The following is a 22,146-nucleotide window of genomic DNA, read 5'->3' as shown; positions in this document are numbered from 1 at the left end:
TGTGTAAAAAGGCTGTTTATTCCTGTCTTCTCTGATCCTCCCCATTATCCACGGTCCCCAAACCATCTCCCGATAGAACAGAGGTTAGGGGAAGAGCTGCATATGTTCAGTTTGGTGTGTATTGCTAGATAGTCTTTTTTTTTTTTTTTTTTCTTGGAAAAGTGCATGTGATTAGCACAGGGTCAATCAGCACTGTCCAGACCAGAGGGTCAGGGGTCTTGCAGCCACAGTAGGATGAAAACCTCTCCTCTCAAGCTTTAATCAGACACTGATAGTAGAATAAAAGTCACAAGACTGCTCTAACTGCTGATGAGAAAAGGTATTTAGCAGTCTATATTTACTAAACCTATTGCATTTCCATGTTCTGTGTACTGTGGGAGACCAGATATAGTGAATGCAGGGTCCTGGGTTTAGTAACACTTAAGGACAAAAAACCTTGTGGCAGGATTCCCCCCCCCAACCCCCTCCCTAAACATTGTACCTAAGCCTGATCTCGATTCAGTGCTGTGTCCAAGAGCAGCAGCTCACAGGACAGAGAGGCAGGAGCCATTGGCGCCTTCTGCTGTCAATCAAGTCCTGTGATCAGGGAGTAAGGAGTGGGGCCAAGTTGCACTAATGTCTATGAACACAGGCAGCATGGCTCAGGATTGAGCCCGCATGAGTGCCCCTATTAGAAGCTGCTTGCTATGGGGGCACTTAATGAAAAGAAGTAGCCACGAGCAATGTCGGTGGACCCCAGAAGAGGGGAACAGAACTGCTTCATGCAAAACTATTGCACAGAGCAGGTAAGTATGAATATTTAGAAAAAAATTTTAGAATCACTTTAAGCATTTGTTGCGTCTTAAAACAAACTTGGTAATTAAATCTTATTTTGTACAATAATTTTTTCCTATCTATCTTGGATTTAGATTGATTTCACCAGTACAAGTAAGCCAAAGAAAGGAAAGAAAAGAAAATGACGCTTGCTCACAAGGATAGCAGGCAGCGCCGGCAACAATATCAGTATAACAATTTAAACAGTAATGACCAAAACTATTCAGAAGGAATGGAGGAAGGAGACAGAGAAGTGTTGATTCAAGACTCGGAAGTGCCTGCACATAGAGGACTTACAGGTGTCAAGGGAGAGCTGGGAAATATTCTTTTGTTGCTCTTCTTATATGTTTTGCAGGGAATTCCTCTGGGACTAGCAGGAAGCATTCCTTTAATCCTCCAGAGTAAAAACGTTAGTTATACAGACCAGGCCATTTTCAGCTTCGTCTTTTGGCCGTTCAGTCTGAAGTTGCTCTGGGCACCATTAGTAGACTCTCTTTATATCAAAAGGTTTGGCCGAAGGAAATCATGGCTGGTTCCTACTCAGTACTTGCTAGGACTGTTTATGGTGTTCCTGTCATATACAGTGGATGATCTCCTCGGAGGTGATCATGGACCTGACATGTTTGCTTTAACTGCTACTTTCTTCCTGTTTGAGTTTTTGGCTGCCACTCAGGATGTTGCTGTGGATGGCTGGGCTCTCACTATGCTGTCTAGGGAAAATGTGGGGTATGCATCCACATGCAATTCAGTGGGGCAAACAGCTGGATACTTCATGGGTAATGTCCTATTTCTTGCGCTTGAATCTAAAGACTTCTGCAACAAGTACTTGAGGTCTGCACCACAGCCTAAAGGATTGGTTACTCTTCCAGGTATAGTTTATCTTTATTGAATATATTATATTGCCTCACCTATATGCACGCAGACTCCTTAATTAGACCCCTTTAGTTTAAATCCTGCTTCCCCACTTGTGAAATGCTTTGAGCTTATCAAATCATAGAAAAACTAAAAGCAATATGAGGTTGTCATGTTTATATGCTTGCAGACAGTCGTTGCTCTAGTGAAGCCTTTCTCAACCAAGGTTCCTTCATAGGAATCTGAGAGCAACCTTGCCTTCTCAGATAAGTACCCACTGACACCAATGATCTTTGTAGCCTTCTGTATGATGGGGTGGGGGTCTACCCAATGATCACAAATGTAAGGAGCATTCTTCCCACTGATCATCAGGCTAAAGGGCCATACACACTATCAAATTATCTGAAGACTTTTTCCTTCAGATTTACCTTTTCTATGTAGTGCAAGGGCCTGCCGGATTGCATACAAATTAAAAGTGTTTAGGTTTGACCTCATATTATATGGTTTTGGTAAGTCTACAGACAAAAGTCTTCAGATAATCTGATAGTGTGTATGGCCCATAAGGCTACGTTCACATGTAGGCGTTTTGGGGAGTTTTTCAGCTCTAAGGATCAGCTCAAAAAACGCCCAACAAGACAAATCCTATTCATTTCTATGGCCCCTGTTCACATCTGAGCGGTCCGACGCCTTGAGCAAAACGCCCGACGCTCCAAAAACTACATGAGCTTCTTTTTGGGCAGATTAGAGGCGTTTTTGTTAGTTGTCAATGCCTTCCTCCAAACACCTGCAAAAAACGCTTGTAAAAATGCCTATAAAATGGCAACGCCTAGATGTGAACGTAGCCTAATGCAGGCTTGACAAATTTGCTTTGACTCTAGGAGCCAGTGTTTTTTATTTTTTATTTTTTTTTTTGTATGAATCGAAAACGAGCCCTTTTGGGGGAACTGTCCGATTCAACGTCTGCAGTCATATATTGTCCTTGTGGAGAAGGCTGCACATGGGGGGGGGGGGGTGGCGATGGGCGGTGCCAAAGGGTGGGCGGTGAATCATTTTGGGGGGGGGAGGGCGCCTTCTTTTTCCAGCCTGCCCATAATTCGTATTGGACAATTTAGGCAGAGGGCTGCACGCCAAGCTGTCATACATGTGGTCAACAGTACATTGACCGTATCCACTTCCTTGGCGCACAAGGAAAATGAACAATTGATGTAGGCAATAAAAAGTCTGGAGGACTTCTAGGCTCAGCAACTCTACTATGTGAAAATATAGAATATGACAAAGCAGTGAAAAAATCTAAAATCGATGTGCAGCGTGTGCCTGGGCTGGACATGCCGGCAGGCAGGGGTTTACCTCCCCGCACTCCTCCCGGGCCACTGGCCCGTCTGTCCAGCATTTCTATGAATTGCTCTTGGCTCAGTGCTTCTTTTCCCCAGCTTAGCCTCTTCTCCAGCCAGAGGAGCAGGGCGCTCTGGTGGTGGGAAACCACTGACTCTGTAGGCCCCATGTACCTGAGCTGGGTCGCTGTCTCCCTGAGCCAGGCTGCTGCCTTCTTCAGCCTGGCCTGCTCCAGCAATACCCTGGGGAAGGCGGCAGCAGGAACGACGGGCCACTGGAGTGGGTGTGTGAATAAGGTCTTTGTGGTGCAGTTATGCTACTGTTTCCGCTTTGCTCAGAATTCTAGCATTTGATTACTGACTGGTTGTCATCTGTTACCACAGACTATACCCACGTACTGTCATCATGCAGCCCCAATTCCAAAATATTTGGTACACTGTGCAAAATCTACATAAAAACAGAATGCAATGATTTGCAAATCTTATATTCCTATTTTATATACGATTGAAAATAGAAAGCATATCAAATGTTAAAATAAATGTACCATTTGGTGGCAGCAACACGTTTTAGAATAGTTGGGACAAGGCAACAAAAACCTGGCAAAGTAAGTGGTAATAAAAAAGAAAAGTTGGAAGAACATTTTGGAACTAGCTAAGTTAAGTGGAAACAGGTGAGTGACATGACTGAGAAACAAAAAGGGCATCTTAGAGAGTCCGAGTGTCTCAGAAGTAAAGATGGGCAGAAGTTCACCAATCTGTGAAAAGCTGTGTCTAAAAATTGTAAATTTCAGAATAATGTTCAATCTAAAATTGCAAAGACTTTAAATATATCATCATCTGTAGTACATAATCTCAAAATATTCAGAGAATCTGAGAAATCTCTGTGTGCAAGGGTTAGGGCTGAAACACAATATTGGATGCCCGTTCTCTTCGGGCCCTCAGACATCACTGTATTAAAAACAGGCATGGTTCCGTGATAGACATCACTGCATGGGCTCAGGAATACTTCTAAAAATGACTGTCACATCTAAAAATGCAGTTATAGCTCTATCATGGAAAGAAGTCATATCTGTACATAATCCAGAAATGCTGCCGTAATCTTAAGGGCCAAAGCTCATTTAAAATGGCCTGTTACTAAATGGAAAACTGTTCTGTGGTCACATTAATTCAAATTTTGGCATTCTTTTTGGCAACCATGGGCGCTGTGTTCTCTGAACTAGAGGAGAGGGACCTGCCTACTTATCAGCACTCAGGTCATAAGCCTTCATCTCTGAGGGTATGGGGTACATTAGTGTGTATGGAATGGGTAGCTTGCACGTCTGGGAAAGTCATCATTAATGCTGAAAGATATATCCAGGTATTAGAGCAGCCTATGCTCAGGCAAGCATTGGACAACATTCCTTTCCTAAAACTCCAGCAACTGGTCTCACTTATCCAGACATTTATAGAGAGTGGGCACTACACCATGGTACACATGGCCCTGTCCCAACTTTTTTGTAGTTGGGGGTTATACTTTGTCAGCTTTTGTTGCCCTGTCCCAACTTTCTTGAGACGTGTTTCTGCCGTCAGTTTCAAAAATGTACTTTATTTTTTTCTTAAAATTGTACATTTCTCAGTTTAAACATTTGATATGTTTTGTATTTTCAATGGTAAATACAATATGGGTATGAAAGATTTGCAAATCATTGTATTCTGTGTTTATGTCAATTTTACACAGCGTCCCAACTTTTTGGAATTGGGAGAAGTGAACTCTCCAATAAAATGTATTTTTACAATGCAAAAGGCAAGGAAGTAGTGGAACTTTCTAAGTTATTACCTATCATCATTTTTATTATTAGCAGATTTGTAATTGGGTGCCATTGTTTGCTGCAGTTTTCTAAATAAAGCTTGGGGATCTATTTGTAAGACCCCATTCACACTGCCGCGACCAGAAAGTCGCCTCATAAGGGGCGACTTGTTAGCGCGACTTTCAGCGCGACTTTGCGCGAATTCAGCACGACTTGTATAATAGACGACTTTGTACGACTTTGTATTTGGCCAATCAGAATATGATGGTTCTGGGTCATGCTCAATGACACAAAAAAAAGTTCTTAAAAATTGTCGTTTTTGATAGAGAGACAATTATTGAAAAAAAAAAAATGAGATTTCTTTGGATTTAGTGTCTGGGGGGTCTAAAAAGTGTACCTGTGGAGTTTCAGCTCTGTGGCATGTCCAGAACCAGAAAAAAAGATAATTTTTCTTAGAATTTTTAGTAGCGCAGGGATGTGGCTCTTCTCCACCTGGGCGTTTTTGTTGCAGGCGTTTATCGGGAATTTTTTGGGGCGTCTTTGGAGGCAGGCATGACATCTGAACTTCTGTGTAGGGGTATATATATATATATACACACACACACATATATGTATTTATACACATACACACATATAGGTGTAATAGGAGCGGAGCCACATCCATGCGCTAATGAAATGATTTGCAGGGATGTGGCTCCGCTCCTATTACACCTATATGTGTGTATATATACCACAGAAGTTCAGATGTCATGCCTGCCTCCAAAGATGCCCGATAAACGCCTGCAACAAAAACACCCAGGTGGAGCGAAGCCCCATCCTTGCGCCACTAAAAATTCTAAGAAAAATGATCTTTTTTTCTGGTTCAGGACCATTTTAATGGAAAGTCGGATCACAAGTCGCTTCAAATAAGATAAGGAGGCGACTCCCATTGAAGTCTATGGGACAAGTCGGATACAAGTCGCCTCAAAGTAGTACAGGACCCTTTTCTGAAGTCGGAGCGACTTCAGTAGTGCCAATTAAGATGGCACTCATTGATTAACATTGCTTTTGTTATGTCAAGCGACTTGGGGCGACTTGAGGGCACACAAGTCGCCTCACAAGTTGTGGCAGTGTAAATGGACTCTAAAACATTTGTTGTATGAATGTCACAAGTATTTAAGGGGGATAAGAGTTGGAAATGGCGCTACCCAGAGTGTGTGTGGCGAATACACAAAACAGGTAAGTGATTTTTCAGAAGAAGGTGCTCAGTGCAAATTGCATACAATAAATATGGTGCCCATGTGATATGTGTAAATGTGGCAAGTATAAATATAATGATTAAAATATTAAAAATATTAAAACAAATGGGCAAGACGTGGGTAGGTATGAAACTTGTGACAAAGTATGGTGTGATGTCCAAATGAGTAAATAAATAATGTATAAAAAATGATGTATCCAATAGATCATTGAAATAATAAGGATATTGTGTGAGAAAAAGCTCCCAAGAAAACACACTAGCCACTAGAGGTCGCACTTACCCCACATCAAGATATTCCTCATATACTCATATAGGGTAAAAGGGATTTTCAAACCTGTCTCCAAAAAGGTCCTTACGGACCGAAGGATCCCATCTGGGTATAGGGGAGAGAAAGTGTACCTCCTTAATGTGGTATAAATCGTAGAGTTTTTCAAAGGGTTAGTAGTAACTCACACTTGGGTGATGTGTACAGCAGATCGTGTCAGACAAGGTACAGGCAGCGCCGGCGAAGCTTCCGCGTTCCAACTTCGGCGAGCCCCGGACCGGAAGTGACGTTGACGTATAGGTTCTGCCCTACGCACATTTCGTCATTGGACGTCTACACCGCTCCCGTAGACGTCCAATGACGAAACGTGCGTAGGGCGGAACCTATACGTCAACGTCACTTCCGGTCCGGGGCTCGCCGAAGTTGGAACGCAGAAGCTTCGCCGGCGCTGCCTGTACCTTGTCTGACACGATCTGCTGTACACATCACCCAAGTGTGAGTTACTACTAACCCTTTGAAAAACTCTACGATTTATACCACATTAAGAGGTACACTTTCTCTCCCCTATACCCAGATGGGATCCTTCGGTCCGTAAGCACCTTTTTGGAGACAGGTTTGAAAATCCCTTTTACCCTATATGAGTATATGAGGAATATCTTGATGTGGGGTAAGTGCGACCTCTAGTGGCTAGTGTGTTTTCTTGGGAGTTTTTTCTCACACAATATCCTTATTATTTCAATGATCTATTGGATACATCATTTTTTATACATTATTTATTTACTCATTTGGACATCACAACATACTTTGTCACAAGTTTCATACCTACCCACGTCTTGCCCATTTGTTTTAATATTTTTTAATATTTTAATCATTATATTTATACTTGGCACATTTACACATATCACATGGGCACCATATTTATTGTATGCAATTTGCACTGAGCACCTTCTTCTGAAAAATCACACTTACCTGTTTTGTGTATTCGCCACACACACTCTGGGTAGCGCCATTTCCAACTCTTATCCCCCTTATTACACTCTAACCCCTACTATTGTAGGGGTTGGTTGGTGGCTGCAACCCAAATTATTCTTAGAGGCTCAGGAGTTCATATCCATAGCGCTGGTTTCTCTCTCTTTGCTTATCACAAGTATTTGCCCACCCTACATTCATTTTCCCTGTATTTTCTTTAATACCATTATTTTATAGGATCGTTCACTACATCTGGTGGTCTAAATGCTGTACATTTCCCGATTGAGGGATTTCAGGATAATGCACTGCATTTGGGCCACTAGATAGGGCTCACGATTGTATCAAATTATACTACTGGAGAAAATACAAGGAACATTTGTGCAGCACTAATGAATGCTTGTGACATTTGTCCAAGATATGTCTTATAAATGGACCCCTTCGTGTTCAGGAACTGAATGAGTGGCTTTGCTGTGGATACTAAGGGAGCAGTGAAACCATTGTAGTAGTTGCTACAAGTTCCTTTTTTCTGCTCATTTTCTGTGTATTAGATAAGCCACTCTGGGTCTGTTAGGTTGAACACATGAAAGCATGTTTTCGGGGAAACAGTGGCTTCTGCATGTGGTGCATGCAGCTGTATTCAAGTCTGTATTAAGTTCTCAGTGACTTGTATAGAGAAATCAAATGGATGCATGGCAAAAGCAGAAGTAAGCACACACATAAATATTGCTGCATATCATCCAGCTCAGAATGCAAGCTCTGCATCCCAGAGTCTTCAGAAATGCTTCACAGATGTCCACTACTTACACCAATCCCTTTCCTCTTACTGAGTTATTCAGTAGTGCATTTCAGTTATGTGGTTTGTTAGTCAAAAACGTATAACACATTTGAAAAAATCCTGTTTAATGTTTGTCTCCAGACTTCTTGTTCTTCTGGGGAACAGTATTTTTCGTTACCACAACTTTAGTGGCTCTTCTGAAAAAGGAAAACTCTGCCGGAAGAGCTAATAGGGAAGAGACACAGAGCGTGACAGAAGCGTACGGTCTGCTGGTCAATATAATCAAGATGCCTGCCGTCCTTAAATTTTGCCTCATGATTCTAACCGCGAAGGTGAGTGAACTGTGTGTGTGTGTGTGTTTCCAGTATGTACAAGTTAGCAGTCAATTTAATAGCTAGATCATTTCTAGACTTGCATATGTAGGTAATCATTTTCATAACAAACTCTGTCTCAGCAAATCAGAGGAAGCTTTGTATCTATTTATAGAATATAAAGCTTCTTCTGAATGGCTGTACAGCATTCAGCTTGACTCAATTTTGTTCCAGGAGTTGGAAAGGGAAGGTCCTGCTGCTGGAACATCGCACTGTATATTGTATGTAGCTTAGGGTACACACACTATATACAGTGTTCCTAGCCACTGTAACTGTTGGCGAGTTAAATAATTTGTTTGAATCAGACCTGGAGATCAGCCTAACTACTTTGTAAAGGATGCAGATACTGCAACTTTCCTCATTAGATGACTTCAAGTGCATCAGCTGATTGGATTGAACAAAGACACTCCTAAGCACTCTTCTTTGCTAGTGCTATTACAAGAAAAACACCCCCCCCCCCCCCAAAGATTAACACCTTTGCCCCTAAGTGTAAAACAATTCTAAATGTCTAAGCACAATTTAGCAATTTTGACATGTGTTAGTAAAACCGTACACATCATCACAACTACTTTGTGCATCCAGGTGGATTATACTTTGTTTGTTTTTTTTTTTTTTCAAGACAAATTGGGCTTTCATTTGGTGGTAAATGGTAATTTATGATCCGTCTCCTGATTTTTTTTTTTTTTTTTTTTTTTTTTTTATCATAGGAAAACTTGGCCAAAATATTTAAAAAAACAATAATATTTTTTAAAAATCCAGCTGTATATTTCTTGGTTCTACATAACCTTCCACCAAAGAACAACCTAAATTGAAATACTCCTGCAGATTGCAGCGATACCACATGTGTATGTTAGTTGTATTTCCCTGTAGTACAGCCCAAAAACAATAGCGCGCTTTTTGCCTTTTTTTTTTTTCATCCTACCTAAAACACACTGACATTGATACTAATTTAAAAAAAGTAAATGTCCCCAAAAAAATACTGACCTATGTCAAACCTTGATCTAGGTATTATTATTTTATATTTTTTTAATAAATTTATTTTTTTTTTTTTTTACACACACTTTTTTTTTTTTTCTCCAAGGAAAGAGAGAGCGAGATATGATGCATCTCTTTCCTCCATTCACAAAGAGAGAAAACACGGGGGTGGGCTTTACAGTGACTGATCACTGTGATAGCCGAGATTCTGGGTTCTGAATCATTAGTACAGGGCTCATGGTCAGGCCCCCCCATCCCTGTGCTGGGAGCGTGCCATGCGGCCACATATTTGTGTTACGTCGGCGTGAAGGGGTTACAAGGCCTCATATGGCTTTTATGCCTGTGGTCGTTGTTATACATGCAAAACTGTGGTAAACAATGAGAAGAGAAAGGGAAAGTGTTTTGTATTAGAACCAATAACAAAAGAGTAGAGATGAAACAGTTTAGCTTGTGTGATTCTGAGGGGTGGTCCATTAGTTACAATGGCCCTGTGGCCTCTAGTGTGTGGGATGAACCACAAGAAAGTTAGCTACCCACCTCGGAGAGCATGTGTAAAACATCAAATGAGGGTATAAGGACATTATGTTTCCAAACATTTTCGGGTGTGTCACAATAAGGATCCCTGAGGACTGAAATTTTGGGGGAGTAAAAAAAAAATTGGCAGACATTGGAGGGGGGGATATATTAAATGAGCAATATCCAAGAGGAAAACTTGGTGGATTTATGGAGCAAATACATTGATTCTGAATGGTCTCAATGTTGACACAATGTTTAAATTGCTTTATTAGTGATTTCTAGCTTTCCCGGGTTTCCAACAGTAAATGTAAGCCATACTCCCAAACTTAGTTGTTCTTTCTGTTTATGAACAAGAAAATACCCCCTAAACGTGGGATTATAAAGGCGATCACTATCCAAATAAGATAAAAGTAAAGTTTATTGAAACATCATAAAAAAATCCCCTTCTCTATCTCTATCTCTATCTCTATCTCTATCTAGACAGGAAAATAGCCTAGGCTATATACAGAGCTTGCCTCAAATAAATCAATTGTCTCTATGTGAACAATATTGAAAACTTATCTTTACAGTAAATAGTGAAAATACAAATCAATTAGACCTATGAAAAATAGTAAAGTTGTCCCAAAAAAATTAATAAATAAAGTCTTTTCAAGTGGTGATCAATATATGTGAATAATAAAAAATATATAAATAATTCAATAAATAAAGTCTTTTCAAGTGGTGATTAAGTGCAGTGCTTTGTGCTGAATAAATAGAGGTACGTGACTTTCGTGACATGGATTCCTCTTTTCCAGTGGCTTGTGGTAAAAATGAATGACTTACCAGAATTATTGGGTCCTATGTGCTGTATAGCACTAGGACCTACAGCGCTTGGAGGCCGACCAGGCCCAATTAGAGATCCCCTTTATGGATAATCCTGGTGGGATGCAGGTTGGGTCCCTCCTTACCCGATCTCGGTTCTCAGGATATGGGGTTAAAAGAAAGGCTCCAGATAGTATAGTATCGTAAATCCTCTTCTTGCTCCACCCTTCCACAGATCATTCCAAACTCTCCAGTCATGAGATTTACAATATACTATACTATCTGGAGCACATTTTGGCATAAATGTGACTGAACGGATGATGCCTGTATGAAAGGTGCTTGTTCAAATGCAAAAAGTTGTCCAAGCACTTGAAGTGCAAAACGTAATCCGAATTACAGCCCGTAGGGTACAAAAAAGACTTAGGGCTCTTTCACACGGGCGTTCCTTTTTTTTTTTTTGCCCGATCAGGTCCTTTTTTTTTTTTTGTAACTGACACGGATGACACTTGTGTCATCCGGTCCGTATGTCCGTTTTTCATCCCATCCGTTTGCGGATGAAAAACTGACATAATGCATGTCTATGTAAATACGGATGTCTGCGGATGACACCACTGACATCCGTTTTTGCTTCAGTTCCGTTTTTTGAAAGGAAGAAAAAATAGGGTTCTCCTCCGTTCAAAAAAACTGAACTGAACTGAACTGACAAAAAACGGATGTCAGAGGATGATCATCCGATGACATCCGTATTTACATAGAGATACATTATGTCCGTTTTTCATCCGCAAACGGATGGGATGAAAAACGGACATACGGAACGTCCGTGTGAAAGAGCCCTTAATCAGCTAAATTCTCATTTTGGCATTTGCATTACTGGTATACAGTGCTTCCAGAAAATATTCACAGCGCTTCACTTTTTCCACATTATGTTAAATTACAGCCTTATTCCAAAATGGATTCAATTCATTATTTTCTTCCAAAATTCTACAAACAAATACCCCATAATGACAACGTGAAAAAAGTTTGTTTGAAATCTTTGCTAATTTATTAAAAATAAACTAAAAAATCCCAAGTACATAAGTATTCACAGCTTTTGCCATGACAGTCAAAATTAAGCTACGGTGCATCCTGTTTCGACTGATCATCCTTGAGATCTTTCTACATTTGGAGTCCACCTGTGGTAAATTCAGTTGATTGGATATGATTTGGAAAGGCACACACCTGTCTATATAAGGTCCTACAGTTAACAGTGCATGTCAGAGCACAAACCAAGCCATGAAGTCTAAGGAATTGCCTATAGACCTCCAAGATAGGATTCTATCGAGGCACAGATCTGGGGAAGGATGCAGAAAAATTTCTGCAGCATTGAAGGTCCCAATGAGCACAGTGGCCTCCATCATCCGTAAATGGAAGTAGTTTGAAACCACCAGGACTCTTTCTAGAGCGGGCCGACTGGCCAAACGAAACGAGTGGGGGAGAAAGGCCTTAGTCGGGGAGATGACCAAGAACCCGATGGTCACTCTGAAAGAGCTCCAGCGTTTCTCTGTGGAGAGAGGAGAACCTTCCAGAAGAACAACAACTTCTGCAGCACTCCACCAATCAGGCCTGTATGGTAGAGTGGCCAGACGGAAGCCACTCCTCAGTAAGACACATGACCGCCTGCCTGGAGTTTGCCAAAAGGCACCTGAAGGACTCTCAGATCATGAGAAACAAAATTCTCTGGTCTGATAAAACAGACCTGAATGGCAAGCGTCATGTCTGGAGGAAACCAGGCACAGCTCATCACCTGGCCAATACCATTCCTACAGTGAAGTTTGATGGTGGCAGCATCATGCTGTGGGGATGTTTTTCAGCAGTAAGAACTGGGAGACTAGTCAGGATCGTGGGAAAGATGAATGCAGCAATGTTCAGTGACATCCTTGTTAAAAACCTGTTCCAGAGCCCTCTGGACCTCAGCCTGGGGCGAAGGTTCATCTTCCAACAGGACAATGACCCTAAGCGCACAGCCAAGATAACAAAGGAGTGGCTGCAGGACAACTCTGTGAATGTCCTTGAGTGGCCTAGCCAGAGTGCAGACTTGAACCTGAATGAGCATCTCTGGAGAGATCTTAAAATGACTGTGCACATACGGGGGGGGGTGTAGTTGTTGTGACGGGCTGTGCGGATCCCGCACGGGGGTCTTTGAGCGGGTTCCTGGCCCCCTGGGGGTTAGTGACTGGGGCAGGGATGTCCTTTGGGCTCCCTGCGGTGGTTATTGGGCTGGGGGGGTAGCGGATGTTTCAGCATCCGCTGGTCTGGGCCTCACGTGGCCGGATCAGGCCGGAAACTTAGACTGCAGCTTTGCGGCCTATTTGCGGCTGTCTGAGTGCCTGACCAAGCTGATGCTATAGTGGAGGTTTCTGCTGACAGATACGCGCCTCACGGGGCCAGATCGGGCCAAAAATTGAGGCCATGGCCTTGCGGCCCACTCGCAGCTGATGGAACCAGCTGTCCGAGCCCTTTATCAAACTGTCCGAGCTCCTAACCAGGCTAACGGAGCTGCCAGGGGACGCGCAACTCACGCGACCGGATTGGGCCCCAAACTTAGGCCACGGCTTTGTGGCCTACTCGAGGCTGGCTGTCCGAGCTGCTGGCCAAGCTGTCCAAGCTTTTGACCTGGTTGTTCGAGTTGCTGACCCGGGTTGATAGAGCCGTGGATGGGCTTCCGCCTAACCCCCCCCCCCCCCCATATGGCCTGCCTGGTGCCACCTTGAACCAGGGGGTACTGCATTTTCTAGCGAAGCGAAGCAGCCATTATTGTGTGGATGAGGGTACTCTGCCTGCGCATCTGCGTCACAGTGGGCCCCTTCCCCCCCCCCCCTCTAGGGGGCTATGTCCTATTATGTACTCTATGGAGGGCCACCCTTGGGTCTAATAGGTGGTCCTTTTGTGGACCTTTAGCTGGCATCTCCTTGTGGGACTGTGGTCTGCGACCTCCCCTGCTTGTTATGCTCTCAGGGTTAGCTTAGCATATAGCACCTCTACTGGGTCTGCGTCCACGCACTTCGGGTGCTCTGACAGTGAGGATGATTCCTCTTTTACTGCACATGCGCATGCAAAGACGCTGGCGGATGCACTGATAGTATCGGTGCAGGAAACGTCCCACCTGGGGTGGACTCTCCAGCCTGAGTAAATCCACCCTCATTCCGGTGGAGGAGTTTCCGGTTTTCAAAGATCCTTTTGACAGGAGAGCCGAGACTTTGGTCCGTCACATGTTTACTGTGGCAGGTTCGGTCCTTAGGCTGGTGTTCACCATAATATGGTGTCCCGGACTTTCCCGACTGGGCAAAGCTTTTGGGCCAGGATATGGAGGGGAAACAGGTTCCTCCTGCCTTTGCAGAGCTGGGGGACTTATTGGTCCAGGGGTTGCAGTTCATCCGTGATGCCTATCTGGATGCGGCTCCCTTAGTCTCTGGGCTGTCCGTGACCGCAATGATCCTTCGGGGAATTATATGGCTACAATGCTGGTCTGCGGACCAGACTTTCCAGAAGGCCTTATGTGATCTTCCCTTTGTGGGGAATCGTCTGTTCGGAGCCTCCCTGGAAAGACCTCCTCCGGAGCCTCCATGACCTGGTCTGGAATGCCAAGAGCAGGTCCTTCCAGACCTGCAGACAAACACCCCTTCTGCCTGTAAGGGCGCTCTCACCTGTATCTGGGGTGGGAGAGGACGTGTTCGCTTCTTCCGGACCCATGGACTTCACTGATTCAAGACAAGTGTGTCCACTGATTTGGTCCGGCTACAAGATCGAGTTTCCGGTCTTCTCCAGAGAGGTTCTTTGATTCTAACCTGTGTTTTATCCCAAGACCGCCTGCGAGGTTTCTTCGAGGCGGTGCAAGACTTGGTACTACAAGGGGTGATTTGTTACTGTCTCAGAATCTGAACATTTGTTTCATGTTTGCAGGTCCCAGGAAGGAAAGCGAGGTAAGTCCAATCTAGGACCTCAAGCTCTGAGCCGCTTTGTGCGGGTGCAGATGTTTCAAATGGAGTCCATTTGTACGGTAGTGGCATCCCTATATCAGGGGGATCTTCTGGCCTCTATCGATATTAAGGACGCTTCCCTTCATTGTCTGATATGTCGGTCATCCGCGCTTCCTCCGCTTGCCGTGGGCGAGGAGCATTATCGAGGTTTCACCTCAACCCCTCTGGGTTTTCCCAAGTGTTGGCATTGTTGTGCCAGCGGGGGATTGCGATATTGGAATACCTGGAGGATCATATTCTGCGTGCAGAGTCTCCGACTGCTCTTAAGGACAACCGGGAGATTACTGTGGGGACTCTGCAGGAGTTTGGTTGGAAATTAAAATTTCCAGGTATTGCCTCTGGTTCTGTTCACCTAGTTGGACTATCTGGATCTGTTCTGAACTCGGACTCAGCCAGGGTGTTCCTCCCATGAGACGAGTTTCAAAAATCTGTCCACACAAGATCTCTGCAAAGAGAGATTTTTGCCATGTGGGGCTAGAATCCACAGTCTCTAGACAATCTGATCCTGTTGAGCCGGGGTACGAGAGGGTCCCTGATTCGGTGGCTTCACTCTCCGGCGCTTCGCAGGGTAAATCTTCCTTCCTCCGTACTGGACAGTGGTCACCACGGATGCCAGCCTGTCCCGAGTGGGGTGGTGTTTTTTTGGCACGGATTGTGCTCAGACGGTCTGGACTCTGGAAGAATCCAGGCTACCGATCAATATACTGATAATTTCCCCTGGAGGTGTTTCATCAGTGTGTCTCTGGTAGGGAACTCCCAAGGTGGTCCTGTTAGCCTCTCGTCTCAACAGGAAGGTGTTTGGGTTTGTGGCACGGTTTCGGGATTCTCTGGCTGATGCCACAGATGCACTGGTGGCTCCTTTGGGACCAGTATCTTCTGATCTATGTCTTTCCTCTTCTAGAACTTATGCCAAGACTCCTGCGTAGGCTTGAGGCAGAAGGTATTACGGCCATCCTAGTGGCTCCAGACTGACCTCGCTGGTCTTGGTACGCAGATCTGATACGGTTGGTTGCCGATACTCCTTGGAGACTTCCTCTTAAAGGAGATCTGTTGGCTCAAGGGCAAATCTTCCATCTTGCTTTACAGTCACTGGCTTTAATGGCTTGGCTGTCAAAAGCCAGGTGGTGAAGGCTAGAGGGTTGTCTGAATCGGTGATTCCCAGGCTGCTGTAGGCTAGTAAATCTACTTCTAGGTAGATTTACCATCATGTTTGAAGAGCGTACTTTGTGAATGCGAATCTCTTGGGTTTTACCCTCGCTCCTTTTCGGTGACTCGGAGTTTGACTTTCCTCCAATGAGGTGTGGAGCAAAGTCTGGCTTCGGGTACCACCAAGGGCCAGGTTCGGCCTTGGCGGTTTTCTTTATAGTTCTCTGGTTCGCACCTTTTGTTCAGGGTGTTCGCCACTTGACTCCCCCAGTGCGGTTTCCATTGCCCTCGTGGGATCTCAATTTGATGCTGTCAGTTCTACAGTAACCGCTGTTAGAAAATATTCGCAAGATTCCTCTGCTTACATTGTCCCAGAAGGTAGCCTTCTTGGGGTCTTTTTCTTCTGCACGTAGGGTGTCGGAGCTGGCAGCTGGTCTTGTTGTTCACCTTTATATGGTGGTTCACTGAGATAAAGTGGTGCTTCGGCCTTTCCATTTAAATAAAGGCATTGTGTTACCCTCCTTGGGTCCTAAGCCTAAGCACCCTAAAGAGATTGCCTTACATTTTTGGATGTGGCTCGGGCAATCATGGTATACCTGGTGGAGTCTTTCCGAAAATTGGATTCCCTATTTGTCTTTACAGATGGACCCTGTAAGGGGCTGGCCGCGTCTGCTGTGACCATTTTTAGATTGATTAGGCAGAGGGTGGTGCAGGCCTATTCCATTGAGGGCCAGGATCCTCCTTTCCCTGTTAAGGCGCATTCTACATGGGCGTTTAGTGCCTCTTGGGCCTTCCGTCATCAGGCGTCAGTGGTGCAAGTTTGCAAGGCGAACACCTGGTCGTCCGTGCACACTTTTTACAAAATGTTATAAGGTGGATGTGTTGGCATCTGCGCATGCTTCCTTTGGCCGCAAAGGTTTGCAGGCTGCTGTTGAAGAGAATTAGTCCTCTTTGAGGGTGTACTTTTTGTCAGGTGAGCTCCAGTTGTTCATGGTTGAGCTCCTGTGTTACCTGGTTGGCTATGTTTAGCCTTTGGGAAGTATATTTATTGCTATGTTCTTCCCACCCCGCATGTTGACACTGCTTTGGGACATCCCAAGGGTCAAAGAAGATATGGAGCTGTGTCTGTCAATGAAAACTGGATTTTTGTCTTACGTAAAATTCTTTTTTCTGATGTTCATTGACAGACACCGCACCCACCCCTCTAACGAGTTAGGGGTTATGTTCTTCTGACACTGCTTGTTACAAAACTGAAGAGCTAGAGCAGGGAGTGGGAGTATACCCCCTGGGACTGCCCTATAGGCGTAGTCAAACTCTTTTAACTCTTTTCCGCCTGGTATCCTACTCCTAGGAAGAGCAGCATAACCTAAGGGTAAAGAAGATATGGAGCTGTGTCTGTCTATGAACATCAGAGAAAAGGATTTTACAATTAGACAAAAATCAATTTTTTTTTTCTTCACCAAGTTCTCTCAAGGGCCAGCCCCAAGGCATTTTAAGAGCTTGAGGAAGAATTCTCTCTTCGAAATGTTATGTTTTTCCACTATCTTCAATTGAGAAATGCCCCAACCACCCAGTTCTCAGGTTCACCTCTAGAACAGAGTACCCTCCCTGTGTTAGAGGTGGTCTTTAGTTCTGACATCCACTTTTTTTAGAATAGCTTCATTATGTCCTCTGCCACTGGGCTTGCCTCTCACATTAAAAACACTATAGGAGCAGGATGTGGGAGCCTTGGAGGATGGGGACCAGGAGGAGGTCCTAGATGGCTGCAAACTGGTCACCCCCAAATTTTCAGACCGACTCACTCAATTGTATATTTTGTATAGGGGCAATTTGACCCCTATACGTGTGGCAAGATATTCCCCCTCCTTTAGTCCCCAGTGCCCTGACGCCAATGGTACGTCCTTTCATCTGTTGTGTGCTTGCCCAGCTCTGTAGAGCTTCTGGCTGCAGATAGTGCAATTCCTACATCGCCAAATGGGTTAGCCCCTTAATGCTAGACGCTTAAGATTATTTCCCTAATGTTGACAAGTATAGGACAATATTTTTACATGCAGTACTCTTTACTGCCAGGAAACAGGTTCCTCGCTCCAGGATGCAGACGCCACCTCCTGCATTCAAGTCATGGGATTGGCCCACTGCATGAGAATTTTTTTTTTATACCTGTAGTTTTTCTTTTAAAAGGCTGCTTCTATAGGAGCTTTGCGCTTCGCCGGTAGAAGCAGCTCAATGTTATCCTATGTGTCAATGCACATTAGGATGATTACGGGCATATTTTAAGCTCCGTGTGTAGACCCTTCTGGTTTGCATTTTTGAGAGCAGTTTTCTGGCAGAAAAAAAAAACGATAAATGCGTGTACAAAAACACTTACATGGTTTTTTGTTTTTAAGCCCAGTGTGCATGGACTCTTACTAAGAGAATAAGGGATACAATATGGTTTTTCATATAATGTATTTCTTTTTCTCATTTAGTGCAAGCTTAGGGAATTGTTGGCCAACAGTACTCAGAAGTTCGTTACACAGGACATTTATATTGCCCAAGCACAGATTTGTAATAAATCCTAATATGCTACACTCTCAACATCCCTATCTATTTAATGCAGTTTACCTTTTTTAGAAAAAGCAATTGTATAAAGAAATACTTGAGCAAAATATCTTATACAGTCTACCTATTTTATTACTGAACAATTTAAAAACCAGAACAATGAAAATCTGCTGTGCTTGTAGTCTTCAACATCTTCCATGAAATGCCGGATGTGTTTGCTCTCCTCCTTTACAACCAGGCAATTTGTTTGTTTGTTTGATTAATGTGCACGTGACCATGGCTGTTGTTCTAGATCATCATGGTAATCCACTAATATAGTGACAGACCCTATACAAGTAGTTTACGCTATTTACATATATTATGTGGATTCTTACACCCATATATGATATACATATATGATTTATATCCGGTTCTTTATATTCACATGTGCTTTACACCCACGGGCTTTGATGGTAGTCATCTGGATCTGGTAACTGCGATGCGCACTGGGAGCTCTCCCTACTTTTGGCGACTTCGGAAGCAATTTCAATAGACATCTGTGCAAAAACCGGCACAGATGTATGTCAAATCGCCCCCAGACTCGCACTGACATGCGGGTTTGAAATCGTGCAAGTTCAGCTGAACTCGCCAGTGACGCTTTAGGGCAGGCCGTACAGCCTCAGTCATTGATGCTATGGCGTTTAGCAGCTGGCTTGCCTGCACCATGGCAACGCATAACTCTGCTCCAGAGTAGGCGGAATGCAGGGCCACCCCCTGCACTCAGGAGAAGGCAGAAGTCGGCTTTCTTCAGACCTCCTCCACCTCCAGCTCTGTTACACTGTTGGAGCTAAAAGGTAGAGTTCTGGTGTGAATAAGGAGGGGGGGCTGTGGCTATGTGTTGGGGGGAATTCTGATGTAAAGGGAGATGTCTGATGTGAAGTTGGTTACATCAAGGTGGTTGTGTGCATTAACCCAGGCTCTGGTTACCCACTGATAACATTTAAGTAACATTTAGGTTTTTTACATTTTAGTCTGGGGTGCCTGAAGATTTTGCATATTTTTAAAGGGTGCTGTGACTAAAAAAAAGTTTAGGAAATGCTGCTCTAAGCTACCTGTTAAATGTTTAGACATCAGGTGTTAGCATACTATTCATCTGTTGGCTAAGTTTAATCTATGGTGACCTTCACAACAAATAATTTCCTTTATCTGTAAACTGCCATTTATGTCTGTGTTGCTATGCAGCTAGAGTGCTTATTGTACCTAAGTACTACTGTTTATTTACTGATTAAAATAAATGTGTTCTTTGTTTTCTGTTTGTTGCAGATTGGATTCTCAGCTGCTGATGCAGTTACGGGTCTTAAGCTTGTAGAAAGAGGAGTTCCAAAAGAACATTTGGCTCTTTTGGCTGTTCCAATGGTTCCACTGCAAATATTACTGCCCTTACTAATCAGCAGGTACACTGCTGGACCCAAACCTTTAGATGTCTTCCACAGAGCAATGCCTTTCAGGTTAGTAAATACAAATGAAGTAATAATGAAAGAAATGGTATGTACCTTTTAAAGATGGCAGCAAAACACAATACATTTCTGTATTTTCTTGAATGTCTTAAATAACAATAACTACAGATTTCCTTTAAGCTTATGGTGCATGTATGTTTTTACTGTAATAAAAATTGCAAACGCTTATGGACAGCACAGTGGCTAAGTGGTTATCATTTCCGCCCAGCAGCACTAGGGTCGTCAGTTCAAATCCCAACCATGTCACTACCTGCCTGGAGTTTGCATGTTCTCTGCGTGGGTTTCCTCCCAAACTCCAAAAACATGCTGGTAGGTTAATTGGCTTCTGTCTAAATTGTCCCTTGTATGTGTATGTATGAATGTGAGTTAGGCACCTTCGATTGTAAGAATTTTGAGGGCAGGGACTAATGTGAATGTACAATATAAAAATATATATACAGTATCTCCCAAAAATGAATACACCCCTCACATTTTTTTAAGTATTTTATTATATCTTTTCATTTGACAACACTGAAGACACGACACTTTGCTACAATGTAAAGTAGTGAGTGTACAGCTTGTATAACAGTGTAAATTTGCTGTCCCCTCAAAAAAACCCCAACACACAGCCATTAATGTCTAAACCGCTGGCAAAAAAAGTGATTACACCCCTAAGTTAAAATGTCCAAATTGGGCCCAAAGTGTCACTATTTTGTGTGGCCACCCTTATTTTCCAGCACTGCCGTAACCCTCTTGGGCATGGAGTTCACCAAAGCTTCACAGGTTGCCACTGGAGTCCTCTTCCACTCCTGCATGACGACATCACGAAGCTGGTGGATGTAAGAGACCTTGTGCTCCTCCACCTTCCGTTTTAAGGATGCCCCACAGATGCTCAATAGGGTTTAGGTCTGGAGACATGCTTGGCCAGTCCATCACCTTTACCCTCAGCTTCTTTAGCAAGGCAGTGATCGTCTTGGAGGTGTGTTTGGGGTCATTATATTGGAATACTGCCCTGCCGCCCAGTCTCCGAAGGGAGGGGAGCGCAATGCAGGAGTATAGATGGGAAAAAGAGCATACAGTGCCTTGAAAAAGTATTCATACCTCCTTGAAATCTTCCACATTTTGTCATGTTACAACCAAAAACTTACTTTATTGGGATTTTATGTGATAGACCAACCCACAAAGTGGCACATAATTGTGAAGTGGAAGGAAAATGATAAATGTTTTTCAAAATGTATTACAAATATCTTAAAAGTGTGGCATGCATTTGTATTCAGCCCCCTTTATGCTGATACCCCTAACTAAAATCTAGTGGAACCAATTGCCTTCAGAAGTCACCTACTTGGTAAACAGAGTCCACCTATGTGTAAAATATAAACACAGCTGATCTGTGAAGCCCTCAGAGGTTTGTTAGAGAACCTTAGTGAACAAACATCACCATGAAGGCCAAGGAACACACCAGACAGGTCAGGGATAAAGTTGTGGGGAAGTTTAAAGCAGGGTTAGGTAAAAAAAATATCTAAGCTTTAAACATCTCACGGAGCACTGTTCAATCCATCATCCGAAAATGGAAAGAGAATGGCACAACTGCAAACCTATCAGGACATGGCTGCCCACCTAAACTGACAGGCCAGGCAGGGAGAACATTAATATAATATTATAGTATTGCCAATAACCGGCAAATCCTGTTTACATTGTGATCAGCTGTGATTGGCTCTTTACCCCGATCTGTGATCAACTGCGTCCAAAGGACGCAGCGATCACTGATCACTGCCATTGCGTGCCACAGGAGACACGCAGGCAGTGTGAGCACGTCATATGACCACCTCCCAGCAAAGTGTGGCCGCGCTGTAGCCGTCATTCAGCTATAACGCGGTCGCAAAGGGGTAATTTGTAAGGATTTCCTCTAACTTCCTTGTTCAGCTATGGGGCAGGAAGTGAAGGAAAATTTCCCCAATTGGATACAGATGGAAACATATTTTTTTACAGGTGTTATAACCCTCTTTCACTCTATCTAAAATGGGAAAAAAAAACAGTTTTGCTTGTTTTTTCACTTTAAGTCCTGAACGTTCTCTATCTCGTATTGTTGGCTCAGTGTTAAGCAAGCTGAGAGGTAAGTTTTATTATTTCTGAGCTGATGACAGGCAGTGCGCTAGGTTAGTCTTTTACTCTAAGCCTCACGCACACTGGACGTTTTTTGGCTTTAGGTGTTTTTTCTGCAGCCAGTAAACTCCCCAGCATGTTATCCTATGTGTCCATGCACACATAGGCAGTTA

General features: G+C 43.6%; 1 protein-coding gene across 1 annotated transcript in view; it reads left to right on the top strand.

The window, feature by feature from the left end:
• Positions 1 to 940: 940 nt before the first annotated feature.
• Positions 941 to 22,146, top strand: part of SLC33A1 (solute carrier family 33 member 1) — a 31,340-nt gene continuing 10,134 nt past the window's right edge. The window contains exons 1-3 of the mRNA XM_082252171.1: positions 941 to 1,682; positions 8,171 to 8,361; positions 19,698 to 19,882. Of these exons, the coding sequence (XP_082108297.1) occupies positions 956 to 1,682; positions 8,171 to 8,361; positions 19,698 to 19,882 (1,103 nt within the window). The 5' untranslated portion in view covers positions 941 to 955. The remainder of the gene's footprint in view (positions 1,683 to 8,170; positions 8,362 to 19,697; positions 19,883 to 22,146) is intronic.

This window comes from Pelophylax lessonae (assembly GCF_965119305.1).
Source record: "Pelophylax lessonae genome assembly, chromosome: 3".
NCBI lineage: Eukaryota > Metazoa > Chordata > Amphibia > Anura > Ranidae > Pelophylax > Pelophylax lessonae.
Note: the sequence above shows the minus strand (reverse complement) of the source record. Positions and strands in the feature narration are given on the sequence as shown.